Here is a 15647-nt window from a genome sequence, read left to right on the forward strand (position 1 = left end):
TTGTGTTAGAGCTCTTTTTATTGGTTGTAAAACCTTAATTATCTTCAGGAAATCCATAAAACAAACAAACAAACAAACACACACACACACACACACACACACACACACACACACACACACACACATCAGAGTAACAATTAAAACTCATTGCTTCTTTCAGATTTCTATTTTATATCTGTGAACAATACACAACTATACAAAATAAGAAAATTTGCACCATTCTTCTTCTATAAGAAGTTTAATAACAGCAAAATACGTAATAAGACAATCTTTTTGATTCAGGACTTTCATCCTAATCATCATTAGCAATATAAAAATTCACAAAAGCCTTATGAAGAATATAAAAAGTTACATATATTGGTCCACTTTACACTGCAAAGCTAAAGCCATTTATATGACTGTACACTATAAAGTTCAGAGTTTTACACTGCCCCCAGGAAGACTGCTATTACACAGCCTATAACATCGTAGATCATTTACCAATCTCTGCACGTTCTGGGTAAACGATGGAAGGTCCTGCATGAAAATAAAAAACAACAACTTGAATAACTCTTACAACAGCAGCCTAATAGGGGCTAATCAATTTATCCTTATACATGATGAACAGGTTTTTAACCCAAATAAAGTAAGAATGTTGCACATATGAAGAGGAGAGAGGGATAGGGTATGCTAAGGGGATGAAGCACATCGGGATTAGGTGGGGATATAGTAATTGGTGTGTGTGTGTGTGTGTGTGTGTGTGTGTGTGTGTGTAAATGTGGCAGATACAGCAATGCGAGTGTGGTGCATACAGAGATGGGGTTGTGCGGGATACAGAGATGAGGGGGGGCGGAGGACGTAGGGCGAGAAGGGTGGCGGGGGGCCACGGGCGGGCGGCAGGGGGTGAGAGTTGGCATGGGTGAGAGGGAGTAGCGGGGGGCGGAGGGCATAGGAAGGTGGGAGGCGGTAGGGGTTGTAGGTTGGTGAGAGCGGTAGTGAAGTGGGAGGAGGAGGAGGGATGTAGGGAGAAGGTTGCCGAGAGGGGGTAGGCGGCGAGTGTGGGTAGGGGGTGATGAGAGGGCTTAGGGAGGTGAATGGTAGGAGTGTTAGATGGGCGAGAACAAATGAATTGAGAGGCTGCAGAAGAGCCTGAGGAGGTGAAAGACGAGACGGTGTAGGAGGGTGGAAAGAGGGAGAATATGGAACTTTCATAATTCTATGCTTACCACTTCTTGCCTGAAATTTCTTTGTAAAATCTCCTTTTGATCATTATCCAAACCCTCGGTAGACTGCAGAAACCTGGGGAGATATTCACTGTAGAAGGCAGTAAAATTTACAGATGCCATGTTGTACATTGCTGTTGTAATTTCTTCTTCCAGCAAAGCATGAGATTTGTGTATAAGTGAATGAAATAATACTGTCAAAAACTGCCCCAGCAACTCTTCCTGGAAGATACTCTGCAGAAAGACATTTACAACAGGCATTAATGCAACCTAACTGTGTTAATGTCAGAAGCACAGGTGCAAAACACATTCAATTCACTAATGAAACACATATCATCTAACTAAAATTACACAAGTAACACACAAATTAAAAATATGAAACAACAAAAATTATTCAGTTAAATCCTGATATGCCATAGTCCAATACACTGCGGATACGGATATAACATGGTGTAAGAATCTAATTATAGTTTGCAGGTCTCTGTAATATCATTTACTGCTGCAACCTTCAAGTCTTGAAAACAATAACCGTGAGGAATATGAGCAAATAATCTCAACCATTGGTCTTTCTTATTATCAAGAATGGTTGCTAGACAGAAACCTGAATATATGTGTCATGTTTAACATTGTGAAGCAGTCAACAAAATGACTATGAAAAAACGGTTGACAACAGTTGAAATGAGCAAAATCATAATGATGATCATGCTTCATTCATTCAGCATCTCTATTTTTCTGCAATTGTTGTGATGTAGCAGTAACAATGATTAAAGCTCAAGTCACAAAATTTCACATTGATTTACATGGCAACAAAGACTTTATTACCTCTGAGAGATAGTATTAAAGTGGGAATGTCAGTACAGAATGAGCCAAATGAAAATAGGAGGAGAAGCAGGGCCTTCCAATGGTCAATATTCTTCACAATTTCTTGAAATTTTACACTGAGTGATAATTGATGAACATTTAAGTTATAATCAAGAGTTCAACTGTGATGCAACAATAATTTATTCTTGCCTGCTTCCAGCCAGAACTCTATATGTAAACAGAATTATCTTTCTCTTTGCCACAAATAAATCACATAGTCATAAACTGAACCTCTCTGTGTAGGTAAAAATACAAGCCTGAGATGTTTTGAGCACATTTAACATGCCATCATTACAGTTCACATCTTGGATGACATGTGAAATCACCATAAAGTGGCTTTGTGCTTTATCAGTAAAAGCACCTGCAATTTCTTATTAAGCTGAAGGAACTGAACTAATCCTTGGTCACTGTCTGGGTCATACAACCAATGATATGTTGTAGTCAAAAGATGAAATAATAAAAACATTGTCTTTGCTCAAAAACCACATCAGTATTAACTCAGTCAATGTGTCAGTGCCTCATAAAAGGATTTAAGGCTCATTATCAGCATGAATTTCTCATTCATCCTGATGAGGAAATGGAAAAGTTCTTGAAATCTGTAGCTCTGTACACTGTTGCATATTTAACAGTCCTGACAAGGCAAAGCATTAGAACTTGCAGGAACAAGTCTTCCATGGAAGAAAACACATCAGATGAAGAAGAAACTAGCTCCTATTCTCATGAAGTAATGAGTGTCATCAACACGGGATATCAAACTAGTTACATGTTTTTAGACTTTCAGAAGGCTTTTAACACCATTCCTCACAAGCACCTTCTAATCAATGGAAAAGTTCTTGAAATCTGTAGCTCTGTACACTGTTGCATATTTAACAGTCCTGACAAGGCAAAGCATTAGAACTTGCAGGAACAAGTCTTCCATGGAAGAAAACACATCAGATGAAGAAGAAACTAGCTCCTTTTCTCATGAAGTAATGAGTGTCATCAACACGGGATATCAAACTAGTTACATGTTTTTAGACTTTCAGAAGGCTTTTAACACCATTCCTCACAAGCACCTTCTAATCAACCAGTACGCGTACTGAGTATCAGCTCGGTTGTGTGACTAGATTCACAATTTCCTGTCAGAAAGGTCACAGTTTGTAGTAACTGACAGAAAGTCATAGGACAGCTCATTCACAGGATAAAATTATAACTATATGGCCAGTGATGAAGGAAGTGTCTGGTCAGCAGCACAAGGTTGAGGATATAAAGTCAGTATGCAGTAAAAATGTTTCTGTTACTGATAAGTCAGATATTTGTGAAGTATCTAATAATCGGTTTCTGAACATAGCTGGTAAATTAAATAATAACTTAGTTTCTACAGGAAATCATATAACTCTTTCTTGAAAAATGGCTGGCTGAGACTGACATCCGAAATGCACTTCTGTGATACTGACAAGGGGGAGAATGAGTTGCTGGTTAAATCACTGAAGACTAAGGACTCATAGATATGATGGAGTGGAGGAGGAAAGTAGTGTTTAACGTCCCGTCGACAACAAGGTCATTAGAGACGGAGCGCAAGCTCGGGTGAGGGAAGGATGGGGAAGGAAATCGGCCGTGCCCTTTCAAAGGAACCATCCCGGCATTTGCCTGAAGCGATTTAGGGAAATCACAGAAAACCTAAATCAGGATGGCCGGAGACGGGATTGAACCGTCGTCCTCCCGAATGCGAGTCCAGTGTGCTAACCACTGCGCCACCTCGCTCGGTATGATGGAGTATCCAGCACAATACTGAAGTACTATGCTGCACATTTTAGCCCTGTACTTAGCCATATGTGTAATTTTTACTTTAAGAATGGTCAGTTTCCTGAACAATTCAAGTACTCAGTAGTAAAGCCACTTTATAAAAAGGCAGAAAGGGATAATGTAGACAATTTTAGACCTATTTCTATGTCATCAATGTTTGCTAAAGTTATTGAAAAGGCTATGTATGTACAGATAATTGATCATTTCATTTCACATAATTTGCTGTCAAATGTACAGTTTGGTTTTAGAAGTGGTGTAACAAATAAGAATGCTATATTCTCTTTTCTCAGTGAGGTATTGGATGGATTAAATAAAAGGTTTCAAATGCTAGGCATCCTTTTTATTTAACTAAGGCATTTGACTGTGTTGATCACAAAATATTGTTCCGGAAGATGGGCCATTATAGAATACAGCGAGTAGCTCACAACTGGTTCACCTCTTACTTTAAGAACAGACAGCAAAAGGTCATTCTCAACCTATTGATAATGGCTATGATGTGATGTCCGAATGGGGCACAGTTAGATGTGGGGTGCCTCAGGGATAAGTGCTGTGGCCATTCCTGTATTTTATTTATATAAATGATATGCCTTCTAGTATTACAGGTGATTCTAAAATATCTGCTTGCTGATGACACTAGCTTGGTAGTAAAAGATGTTGCGCGCAGCATTGGTATTTTTTCAAATAGTGCAGTTCAAGACATAAGTTCATGGATTGTAGAAAATAAAGTAATACTAAATCACAATAAGATTCAATTTTTACACTTTCTAATACACAATTCAATAAAACCTGACGTTATAATTACAAAGAATGGGCATATGACTAGTGAGATTGAACAGTTCAGATTTCTAGGTGTTCAGAGAGATAGTAAACTGTCATTTGGTTTGTTCCGGGGAGCAAAAACAACTAAGGCCATATGCGTCCACATCAGAACCTTAGAACACTAATACAAGTAAGGGGTTAAAAGTGACTACACATTAAGCCCAGTCAATGAAAGGAAAGAGAACTAAAAACAAGGACTACCTCTTTGAGGAAGGTCCACAAAATATGCCATAGAGACAACAGAGGTCCCAAACTTTAGATTACATGCCCTTTGCCGTGTTAATACAACAGATAAAAGTAAAATGCTGCCGACAGCCCCATGTAGTTTGCTAAAATGACCTGTAACTCAGAAGGCAAATGTGCATTAGAATGTAAGTGGTTAAAAAAAAAGGGCATTTGAGAAGGAAATGGTGAACCATCAAAAGTTGATGACAATGAGCACAAAGTGGTGGGGGATCACCACTTAACAAATTCTGATGGATAAAACAAGAGTGCCCGATACGCAACCTAGCTAAAACGATTTCCTCACAGTGAGAGAGTCAAGACGATGTTGGCCAAGCAGTTGGGAGAGGTTTAATTCCACGGAACTTGTTCCCATGAAGAGAAGACCAGTGGTGATGCAAAAGTGACACCACCTGCTGACCGACAGCTACATGGAGATCATCAAATGGAATGGACATCACGGTGGCTCCCTCAAGAGTGAGCAAGTGGACACTTTCTAAGACCCATTGCACTAAGGGATGGACTGCGTATAGCACACAGATGCTCTGAAGGGCACTAAGAGATTTGGAACAGATGACACAATTGAAAAGCCTTTGTCACCGGATGTACTGCTTGGCCTGATACAGAGCGAAGAGTTCTCCTGTTAACACCGAGTAGTGTCCTGGAAGCCGATACTGAAAATCCTCGGTGCCAATAATGAATCCACACTCAATACCACTGTCAGTACAAGATCCATCAGTGTACACAAGGGCACTATTGCAAAGTTCCATGCAAAGATTGTGAAACTTACAATGATAGATCGAATCTGGAGTAGTTTCCTTAGGAAACAGCTCTTTGTAGCAGAGAAGAGGGACGCACCCCATGCTAGTGGTCAAAGGAGTCACTGAAGAAGAAGGCTTAGGATGGGCTGGCCGGGCTTGGCTGACAAATGGCATGCATGTCTGCTGAGGATGAGGAGAAGCAATAGTTTGACATGAAAAGTGATCTACTTTGCTTATTTTCATTTGCTTATGACATATGGCATTATATTTTATGGTAAATCTTCCCATTCTCAAAGGGTATTTCTAGCTCAGAAACAGGCAGGTATTCTGACACTGGGCTCTCAATAAATACATTCTTTAATGTCATTTCTTGCTAACAATATCAGCTCATTTACAAGAATTAGCAGCTTTCATTCAGTTAATAGTATGCAGAATTCCAGCCTGCTTTTGGATCGCACCTTCTTGACTGTCGTACAGAAAGACGTGTAGTATTCTGCTGCATCCATTTGCAATAAGCTACCACAAGAATTCAAATATCTTAGCAGTTAATCCAAGTGGTTTCGAGTATGAACTAAAGAATTTCCCTATTGGTCACTCCTATTCTATCAAGGAGTTCCTTCAAAAGTAAGCTAATTCCCACATTACTTTGTCAATTCTATATACATGAACCTATAGTTTTTTTGTCTTTTTACCGTTTATAAACATTTTATTTTTTCTGTTATTACTTTTCTGTTGTAATTTCATGTACAGACACATTCCATAGCCAGGGAGATTTGCTCCTCAATTTGGCCCTATAGAACCAGAAATGTAAAATAAAATAAATAATAAAAAAGTAAAACAGAAGTGATATCTGACATTCACCAAGGAAGCGTTATAGGCCTTCTGCTGTTGCTAATCTGTATAAATGATTTAGAGGACAATCTGAGCAGCCCTAAGTAGACTGCTGTTATTGACCATTAGATGATCAAAACAAATTGCTAAACAATTTAGACAAGATATCTGTATGGTGTGAAAAGTGGCAATTGACTCTAAATAATGAAATGTGTGAAGCCACCCACATCAGTACTACAAGGAATCCAAGAAATGTCAGTTACGTGATAAATCAAACAAATCTAAAGGCTGTAAATTCAGCTAAATGTCTAGGTTTTAAAATTACAAGTTACTTAAATTGCAACAGCCACATAGATACTGTTGTGTGGAAAGCAAACCAAAGAATGTGATTTCTTGGCAGAATACTCAGCAAACACAACAGGTCTACAAAAGAGAGCGCTTACACTACGCTTGTCTGCCCTCTTCTCAAGTATTGCTGTGCAGCGTGGGATCCGCATGAGATAGGATTGATCACGGACATCAAAAAAGTTCAAAGAAGGGCAACTCATTTTGTATTATCACAAAGTACGGGAGAGAGTGTTATGGATGTGATACGTGAATTGGACTGGCAATCATAAAAGCAAAGGTGGTTTTTGCTGTGGCAGGATTTTCTCTTTAAATTTCTGTCACCAACTTTGTCCTTAGGAGGAACGATCATCATAATAAAATGATTAATCTATTGTCCGATGTATGGTCAATGAGGAATACGGTCCGCACCTAACTCCAAGTTATCAGAATACTGATTTAGTATATGCTGCCATTTAATCATGATTTAAAATGATTTCATCTAGTTGAGAGTTCGACGACTACTACATAGCAGATGTATAGTTTATTAATAACACAGATGTAGAACTAACCTTTACAAACAACAAAAAGGGTCAATATCATCTCTCAACCCTTTTCTCCACAGCAAAGAATTCAGAGTTTAATATATTTAAAACAATTTTCATTTATTCCTCAGCCTAAGTTCACATTTTTAAATACATGAGGTGTTTTTATATCTCTGGATGACCTTTAGTTGTGTCAGCAACCCACCGTGTCTATGTCAGAACCTCTTATCAGAGTACTAACAGAGATTCTGACACAAACATGAGAAGTTGCTAATGAAATTATACACATCTGACTATGATCCAGGGAGATCAAAACTTGTCTTGCAGTTAAAAAAGTGCAACTGAGACTGAAGAATAAATGTGAAATTTTTTAAATATCAATACTGTTTCTGTTCTCTCCTACCCTTCATGACTTTCCCTCACGTCTTCTATTTTTGACTATATCGGACGTCAATTTCCTGAATTTTCATTATTTCATGGAAATATCATAGAGTATATCTAGCAGAGGGGGTCAATTGACCCCTGGTGCCACACTTTTTTTAGAACATTGCTTTTCGTAACTAAATAGGTATTATTATTGCTGCATTTTGCTCCATTCAAATATTGCTGTCTCAAATGAGGGTATGTGCTACGATGGAGACATTCAGTGCTGGACATTGTAACATCTCAGTCATATTCCATGAGTTGCTGCTGTTATTCGCTTATTCAGGTAGATAGTGCGTTTTGTATGTGGTAGGTCTTTTCCATTACTTTGTGTGTGTGGCCATACAAATGAAGATATTTTGCATATTCTGGAGATCTCTGATACTTAATAAAAAGTGACACATGAAATGCTGTCATCCAGAAGAAGGGCTGCTTTGAATGTCCTGAAGGAGAGAGGACGGCCCACTGAATATTCCTGCGACCAAGTGGACGAATCAGTCATCAATGCCTTCCAACTTTTTTACAAATGCTCAGAGTCAACTAAAAAACACCAATTCAATTGTATCATGCAGAAACTGAATGCAGTGATTGGTATCACATAGTTAGAGATGCTCTTTGTATTAAACATGATTTCTTGGATTACCATTACTTGAGTTCTTGGGCACCTAATTTTATCAGGATTAAAAAAGATTCCATGTACTTGTCAGATTCCTTAGCTTTCATGAGAAGTTCATGCAAAGCTGCCGTTATTGCCCTGGTAGAAATATTACTATTATGAACACTTACTCTGAAGCAAAGCAAGGTCCAGATTTACCTAGTTAATGCTAAACAAATCTGACCAACACAGACTCAAGTTTCAGATAGCTGCAGGTGTAGCATACCAGTACATTTGCAATGGCTTACCATACCTTGGTAAGGAGGAACGTGAACCTTGGTAAGGAGGCAGGCCAACCAGATAAGCAGCCACTGGGGGTCCGTCAACATCCCCTCTCCTCACTGTAACGTCTCTACACTGAGGAAGGAATGTGACAACAGAAAACTACTTCACATCCCTTCAAGCTTGCCAAGGAACTTCATCAGGAGAAAATGCTATTAGTGGTTACAATGAACAAGACGTACTGAAAAATCCACAATTGCATGATGAAGACCAATAAAAACTTACATTCCACCATCACGATGGAAAAGACTGATAAGCCACAGTGCACCTTAACAGTGTACCATGTAAAGTAGTACGTCATTATTCTCATCACACTGCATCATAAAGAAGAAGAGAGTGAAGAATAGGGAAGAGGAAAACAGAAACAGTTACCTTCTGTAACGGCACAAAGTGTGGTATGATCATTTATTCAAATGATTCATAAGTATTCAACTATGACCTCTTGTTGGAGATACCTGATAAAGCCTCTGGAGTGGCCCCAACAAAATTTGGCACAGAAACAGCAGGCCTCCTGATTATCAGCATTGTGGAGTTTCTACCTAGATCCAACAGAGTGGAGGTACCAACCAAAAGATGTTTATCCCAGCCACCAGCGTATCGGCTGCCCTGTACGACAGACATGTTGTGTGGGAACAGTTTCAGCCTGCCACATCAACCTGCTTTGTAGGCAGCCTACATGTCAGGGACAAGAAACAGCTTTTACATGCCCAATTGGCATGATGTGTTGCAGTGTACCAGCCTGCTTTATCACCCTACTCTACATGGTGGGCTGTACGCCAGGGGCAAGTAAATGATTTTTAAGTGCCTAATGTGTAGCCTGCCCTGCATGACAGCAATGTTGTGGGAGTAGTATTGGCCTGCTTTATTTATGTTTATTGATGGGGCGACACATGCCAATGAGCATGGCTGGGGGCAGGTTGAGATGGATATGGGGTGGGGGGTGCGGGGGTGTGGGGGGAGGGGGAGATTGACAGAGTGTGGGGGAGGAGGAAATGAGCTGTCTCCAACTCAGCAACTCTGCTATATGCAGAGTAGCAACTTTCCTTCTCACAATATTGTTACATTCCATCCTGGGTTTTCCATTGTTTGATTTTTGAAATGAACAATTGTGAGAAATGTGAATGATGTGTATGAATAGTACCAATAATATGCTCTATGTGAGACTTCAGTTTTTAGAAACAAACAAGTTAAATAAATGAAGAAATGTTGGAAACAGATCACATTTCTGGATAGACATGCAATGTTTTGTAACCATAACGGTAATGTGAATGTCTCTGAACTCTGAAGTAAGGCTCTGATTGAAATGTGTACATGACTTACAAGTTAATGGAAAAATATAGGTCTCACTTCAAGTGCATTGGGAATTTAAGACAAATCTCATTACGGGTCAGATGAATTTTTTTCCACTGTTATAGGGGTATCACATTTTCCTCTGTTACAGTATTAATATACCATGATGCAAAACAAAATTTTATCTGGAACTGTCCACATGTTGTTCTGACCACACTGCAGAAGTTTCACTGGGAAGCCCTCACACATCCTCCATACCATTCCGATCTCTCCCCAAGAGATTTGAATATTTTTGGAACCCTGAAGAAAGACAGTGACGGTCATCAGTTTGCTTCAAATAAAGAAGTGTGTGCCTGGATACAATCATGGTCCCACAGGCAACCGGAAACATTTTTCCAAGAAGGCATTGACCATTTTGCCTCACAATGGTATAAATTTATTAAAAGTTTTGGGGATTGCTTTTGAAATAATAAACAATTTTCTTACTTTTTTCCATTTGTCTTGTTCTTGTTTGACTGCCCCTCATATAAGGTATGTATATATGTCTGTATAAAACTTTTTCAAAGACTGCTGTAAATTTATTTTAATATTTAATGACTGTTCAGAGAATGTGTAACAATTACATCAATGTATGCACACTTCTGAGATTTTACAGAGTCTGTGATGACAGCATAAGAGAACATGACATGAGGATGAAATGTATTCCCTAAATACAGATTAACTATTAAAATAAATTTGCAGCAGTCTTCAAAAAAGTTACAGAAATTAGTAGAAAGCTACACAACTTGCTACTAGTCCATAAATGCAGGTTGCTGTTACCAAAAGCATGCACAAATACTACACTTTTTGGTCTTAAAAAAAAAAAACCACACACACGAAAGGGCAACTAAAAAGTATCTTCTGCTGATGCTATCTACTGAGTGTATCGTTTATTGAAAACATACTAACAGCTTGTATTAAAATATACCTAATTCATGCCAGTATAATTTTTCACTTTACATACATGGAAACAACTATACGAGGATAGATCTCTACTCATAGAGTAGCCTTTAGCAGCAAACAAATACACAGAAACGACTACTACTACTACAGCAACAACTACAACTCTCTCTCTCTCTCTCTCTCTCTCTCTCTCTCTCTCTCTCTCTCTCTCTCAACGACTCTTCTACATTGTGAGTGGGGATTTACTGTTAATTTATATATAAATTATGTTTTGTAGAAAATATTGTACTCACTCTATGGTAAAGTTTCCATTTGATGTTTATTTGCTCAAGACTTTTCAGGTTCTGGCCAAAAATATTAATATCTGGTTGCAGCAATGACTGCCCATATGCTCTAAGAATAGAAATCAATTGTTCTCTGTTGTCAATATGTTCTGACCCAGCATTTTGATTAAGTGCTTGAAGAAGAGGCGTGTTATAGAAATATTGCCATTTGTGCATCATTACAGCATGCAGCAGCCCGAACAAAGCAGGCTTTATTTCTGGTGAGGGAGATTCTGCAACCTGTGAAAAATTCCTGTTTAATAGTAAAAATATAACTGCAAAACAAATTAAGTCAGAACAAACATTAACAAATGGCCTACAGATATTTAAAATTTTAATTAATATACACTCCTGGAAATTGAAATAAGAACACCGTGAATTCATTGTCCCAGGAAGGGGAAACTTTATTGACACATTCCTGGGGTCAGATACATCACATGATCACACTGACAGAACCACAGGCACATAGACACAGGCAACAGAGCATGCGCACAATGTCGGCACTAGTACAGTGTATATCCACCTTTCGCAGCAATGCAGGCTGCTATTCTCCCATGGAGACGATCGTAGAGATGCTGGATGTAGTCCTGTGGAACGGCTTGCCATGCCATTTCCACCTGGCGCCTCAGTTGGACCAGCGTTCGTGCTGGACGTGCAGACCGCGTGAGACGACGCTTCATCCAGTCCCAAACATGCGCAATGGGGTACAGATCCGGAGATCCTGCTGGCCAGGGTAGTTGACTTACACCTTCTAGAGCACGTTGGGTGGCATGGGATACATGTGGACGTGCATTGTCCTGTTGGAACAGCAAGTTCCCTTGCCGGTCTAGGAATGGTAGAACGATGGGTTCGATGACGGTTTGGATGTACCGTGCACTATTCAGCGTCCCCTCGACGATCACCAGTGGTGTACGGCCAGTGTAGGAGATCGCTCCCCACACCATGATGCCGGGTGTTGGCCCTGTGTGCCTCGGTCGTATGCAGTCCTGATTGTGGCGCTCACCTGCACGGCGCCAAACACGCATACGACCATCATTGGCACCAAGGCAGAAGCGACTCTCATCGCTGAAGAAGACACGTCTCCATTCGTCCCTCCATTCACGCCTGTCGCGACACCACTGGAGGTGGGCTGCACGATGTTGGGGCGTGAGTGGAAGACAGCCTAACGGTGTGCGGGACCGTAGCCCAGCTTCATGGAGACGGTTGCGAATGGTCCTCGCCGATACCCCAGGAGCAATAGTGTCCCTAATTTGCTGGGAAGTGGCGGTGCGTTCCCCTACGGCACTGCGTAGGATCCTACGGTCTTGGCGTGCATCCGTGCGTCGCTGCGGTCCGGTCCCAGGTCGACGGGCATGTGCACCTTCCGCCGACCACTGGCGACAACATCGATGTACTGTGGAGACCTCACGTCCCATGTGTTGAGCAATTCGGCGGTACGTCCACCCGGCCTCCCGCATGCCCACTATACGCCCTCGCTCAAAGTCCGTCAACTGCACATACGGTTCACGTCCACGTTGTCGCGGCATGCTACCAGTGTTAAAGACTGCGATGGAGCTCCGTATGCCACGGCAAACTGGCTGGCACTGACGGCGGCGGTGCACAAATGCTGCGCAGCTAGCGCCATTCGACGGCCAACACCGCGGTTCCTGGTGTGTCCGCTGTGCCGTGCGTGTGATCATTGCTTGTACAGCCCTCTCGCAGTGTCCGGAGCAAGTATGGTGGGTCTGACACACCGGTGTCAATGTGTTCTTTTTTCCATTTCCAGGAGTGTAATTATTTTAATGAAACTAGTCTAATGGATCTTGTGAGACAGCAATATAAATATCAGCAAGAGAAATTGATTTTATTAAGTGAACTATTGGTGTATTCATAATGAATGTGTGTGCAGTATGCCCCTAATGGACGAAAGCAACAGAATACCTGAATTAAATGAGAAAAACCCGGAATGAAATGTACGTAGCCTATAATATCTATGAAAGAACAATCTTATCAAATGACCTTTTAAAAATCTTAAATAAATACTGGTCATACGTCAAGTCTGTCAACAGCACTTGGAACTCTCAGATGATACAGGAACTGAAATTGTGAGTAACAAAGAAATATCAGAAATGCTCACAATGATTTTCAAATACTGTTTTGCTCCAGTTTAATTCTCACACCACTGTAAAGATGAGTAACGTAGATATTAGTGTAAGTGATTGGCACTGAAAAATGGCTAAATTTGTTAAAATTGAAAATATCTCTAAGGCCTATGGGAATCCCCCTCAGAATCTATATAGAATTTTCTGCAAACTTCGCCTCTCTTTTAATCACAATATACTGTAAATCACTGAAAAAAAAAAAAAGTGCCCAGAAGTTGAAGAAAGCATTGGTCACACTCCTCCAAAAGAAGGCCAGCAGAAGTGAATTACAAAACTTCCATCCAATGTCTTTGACATCCATTTGCTGTAGCTTCTGAGCACATATTCTCAGTCCAAATATAATGAGATACTTTGAACACAATGCATTCTCCACACCAACCAGCAAGCTATACCAAAAACAGGTCAAGCAAAAACAGATTTTTACATTTTTCATTTGACATCCTGAAAGCCAAGGACCATGACTGTCAGGTAGATGCAGTATTTATTAACTTCTGAAAATAATTTGACTTGGTAGCACACCAACGCTTACCGATAATACGGGGTAGAGTGCACACAAAAGAACTTGGTCACACCTGTGCAGATGCAGCAGTAGGGGAATGGTGGCAGCTTCACTGTGAACAGCCACCATGAAATAGGGGGAGTGCAGTTCAACATCTGAGATCTGCACACAAATCTATATCTCAAACAACTGTATTAACATATTAGGTCGGTATGATCAATAATTTGACAAATACAGATCTTTGAAGTCAACAGTTTCTCACTAGATTAACAAAAAGGAAATAGTTGCATAAAAAAATATCAACCCAAGCAAAAAAAAGTCTGACCACATGTTGCCAGAAGGAAATCTCATTAAACAAAAAATGGATAAAAGAATGTAGTGTAGTGGATGTCACTTGCTGAAAAACTGACAATGTGAAATAAAGAATAAATGCCACATGATAATTTGATGTTTGTTCTCTGATAAATTGTTTGTCAATCTATACACACTATTAAATTTAAGTGCCCTGCCTCATTTTTGTATCTATACATGAAAGCTGGTCTCGGGAACTACTTTGGGAATTTTGATATGGTTTTCAATAATAGATACACTGATTCACGAGTAAGGTTTGTATATATAATTTATAATTATAGTACTGATGAGTGTGTAATATATGTATTGTTATCTGTTCCATATTTAATTAATGTTGGGAATGACGTCTCATGGCAATAGTGGGAGCTAACACTTGCCAGAAGTGGCGGTATCTGCCATGAAAAGCATTCAAGTACACATATGATGTGAACAGCGAAACTTGACCGAACCTACACATATCTTTACGTATTATAAGTTAAAGCCCTCCACTGCAATTTTCTGTCTGCACGTAAAGGCTAATCTTGGGATCTACTGTAAGGATTTTGATATCATTTTTAATAACAGATAAGACTGATTCGTAAGGAACATTTGCATGTATATTATATTTATATTATTATATTATTTATATATTATTTATATTATATATATTTATATTATTATATTATTTATATTATTATATTTATATTTATTATATTTATATTATATTATATTTATTAACACTACGTGGGACAAGTCATCCGACTGTACATACTTAGTTTTACTTGTGCGAAGCTGGGGCACATTGCTGGTGTTACCTAAATACAAAATTTTCCTCCTTCTTCATCCACATCTTTCTTGATGAATTGAATACTTGTGAAGTACTTGTTACCATTTTTCCACTCCTCCTTTATTCTTTTTATGATGCATCTGCTTCCTTTTTTTGCCCATTCAAATATAAATTTAATGGTACTGTGTATAATCACATGTGCCTGACTGAATGAAGTACTTTTCCTGCATGAACTTATTGGTAGGGATGAAGCGGCATGTCAACTTGGAAAGATAGTCACTGGCAAATGTAGAAGTAACTTCAGACGTGCCCTCCGGGAAGTATGATGTGATCCACACTTTCCATGTTGCGTATTAATGACCTGGCACACAATTTTAACAGTACCATCAGACATTTCCCAGTTGATGCAGTTATCTGTAATGAAATACTTTCTGAAGAAGCTGCACAAATGTTCAGTTATGTCCTGATAAGATTTCAAAGTGATGCAAAGTTTGCGACTCACTTTCAAAAGTTCACATATTTCAAAATATGGACTTCATTAAATAAATAAATTTAGTATCCTATGACTGTGGTATTAATGAGTTACAATTGGAATCATTCAACTCCTACAACTACCAGGAAGTAA

The 15647-nt window shown here is 39.5% G+C and overlaps 1 protein-coding gene across 1 annotated transcript in view; it reads right to left on the reverse strand.

Annotated features, from left to right (window-relative positions):
- Window positions 1-219: 219 nt before the first annotated feature.
- LOC124716462 (exportin-6-B) overlaps window positions 220-15647 on the reverse strand; it is a gene marked incomplete in the record, with an annotated part of 329183 nt that continues 313755 nt past the window's right edge. Inside the window, 3 exon segments of the mRNA XM_047243176.1 lie at window positions 220-516; window positions 1206-1436; window positions 11236-11505. Coding sequence (XP_047099132.1) covers window positions 415-516; window positions 1206-1436; window positions 11236-11505 — 603 coding nt within the window.

The sequence above is a fragment of the Schistocerca piceifrons genome, chromosome 1, assembly GCF_021461385.2.
Source record: "Schistocerca piceifrons isolate TAMUIC-IGC-003096 chromosome 1, iqSchPice1.1, whole genome shotgun sequence".
In the NCBI taxonomy this organism is placed as follows: Eukaryota; Metazoa; Arthropoda; class Insecta; order Orthoptera; family Acrididae; genus Schistocerca; species Schistocerca piceifrons.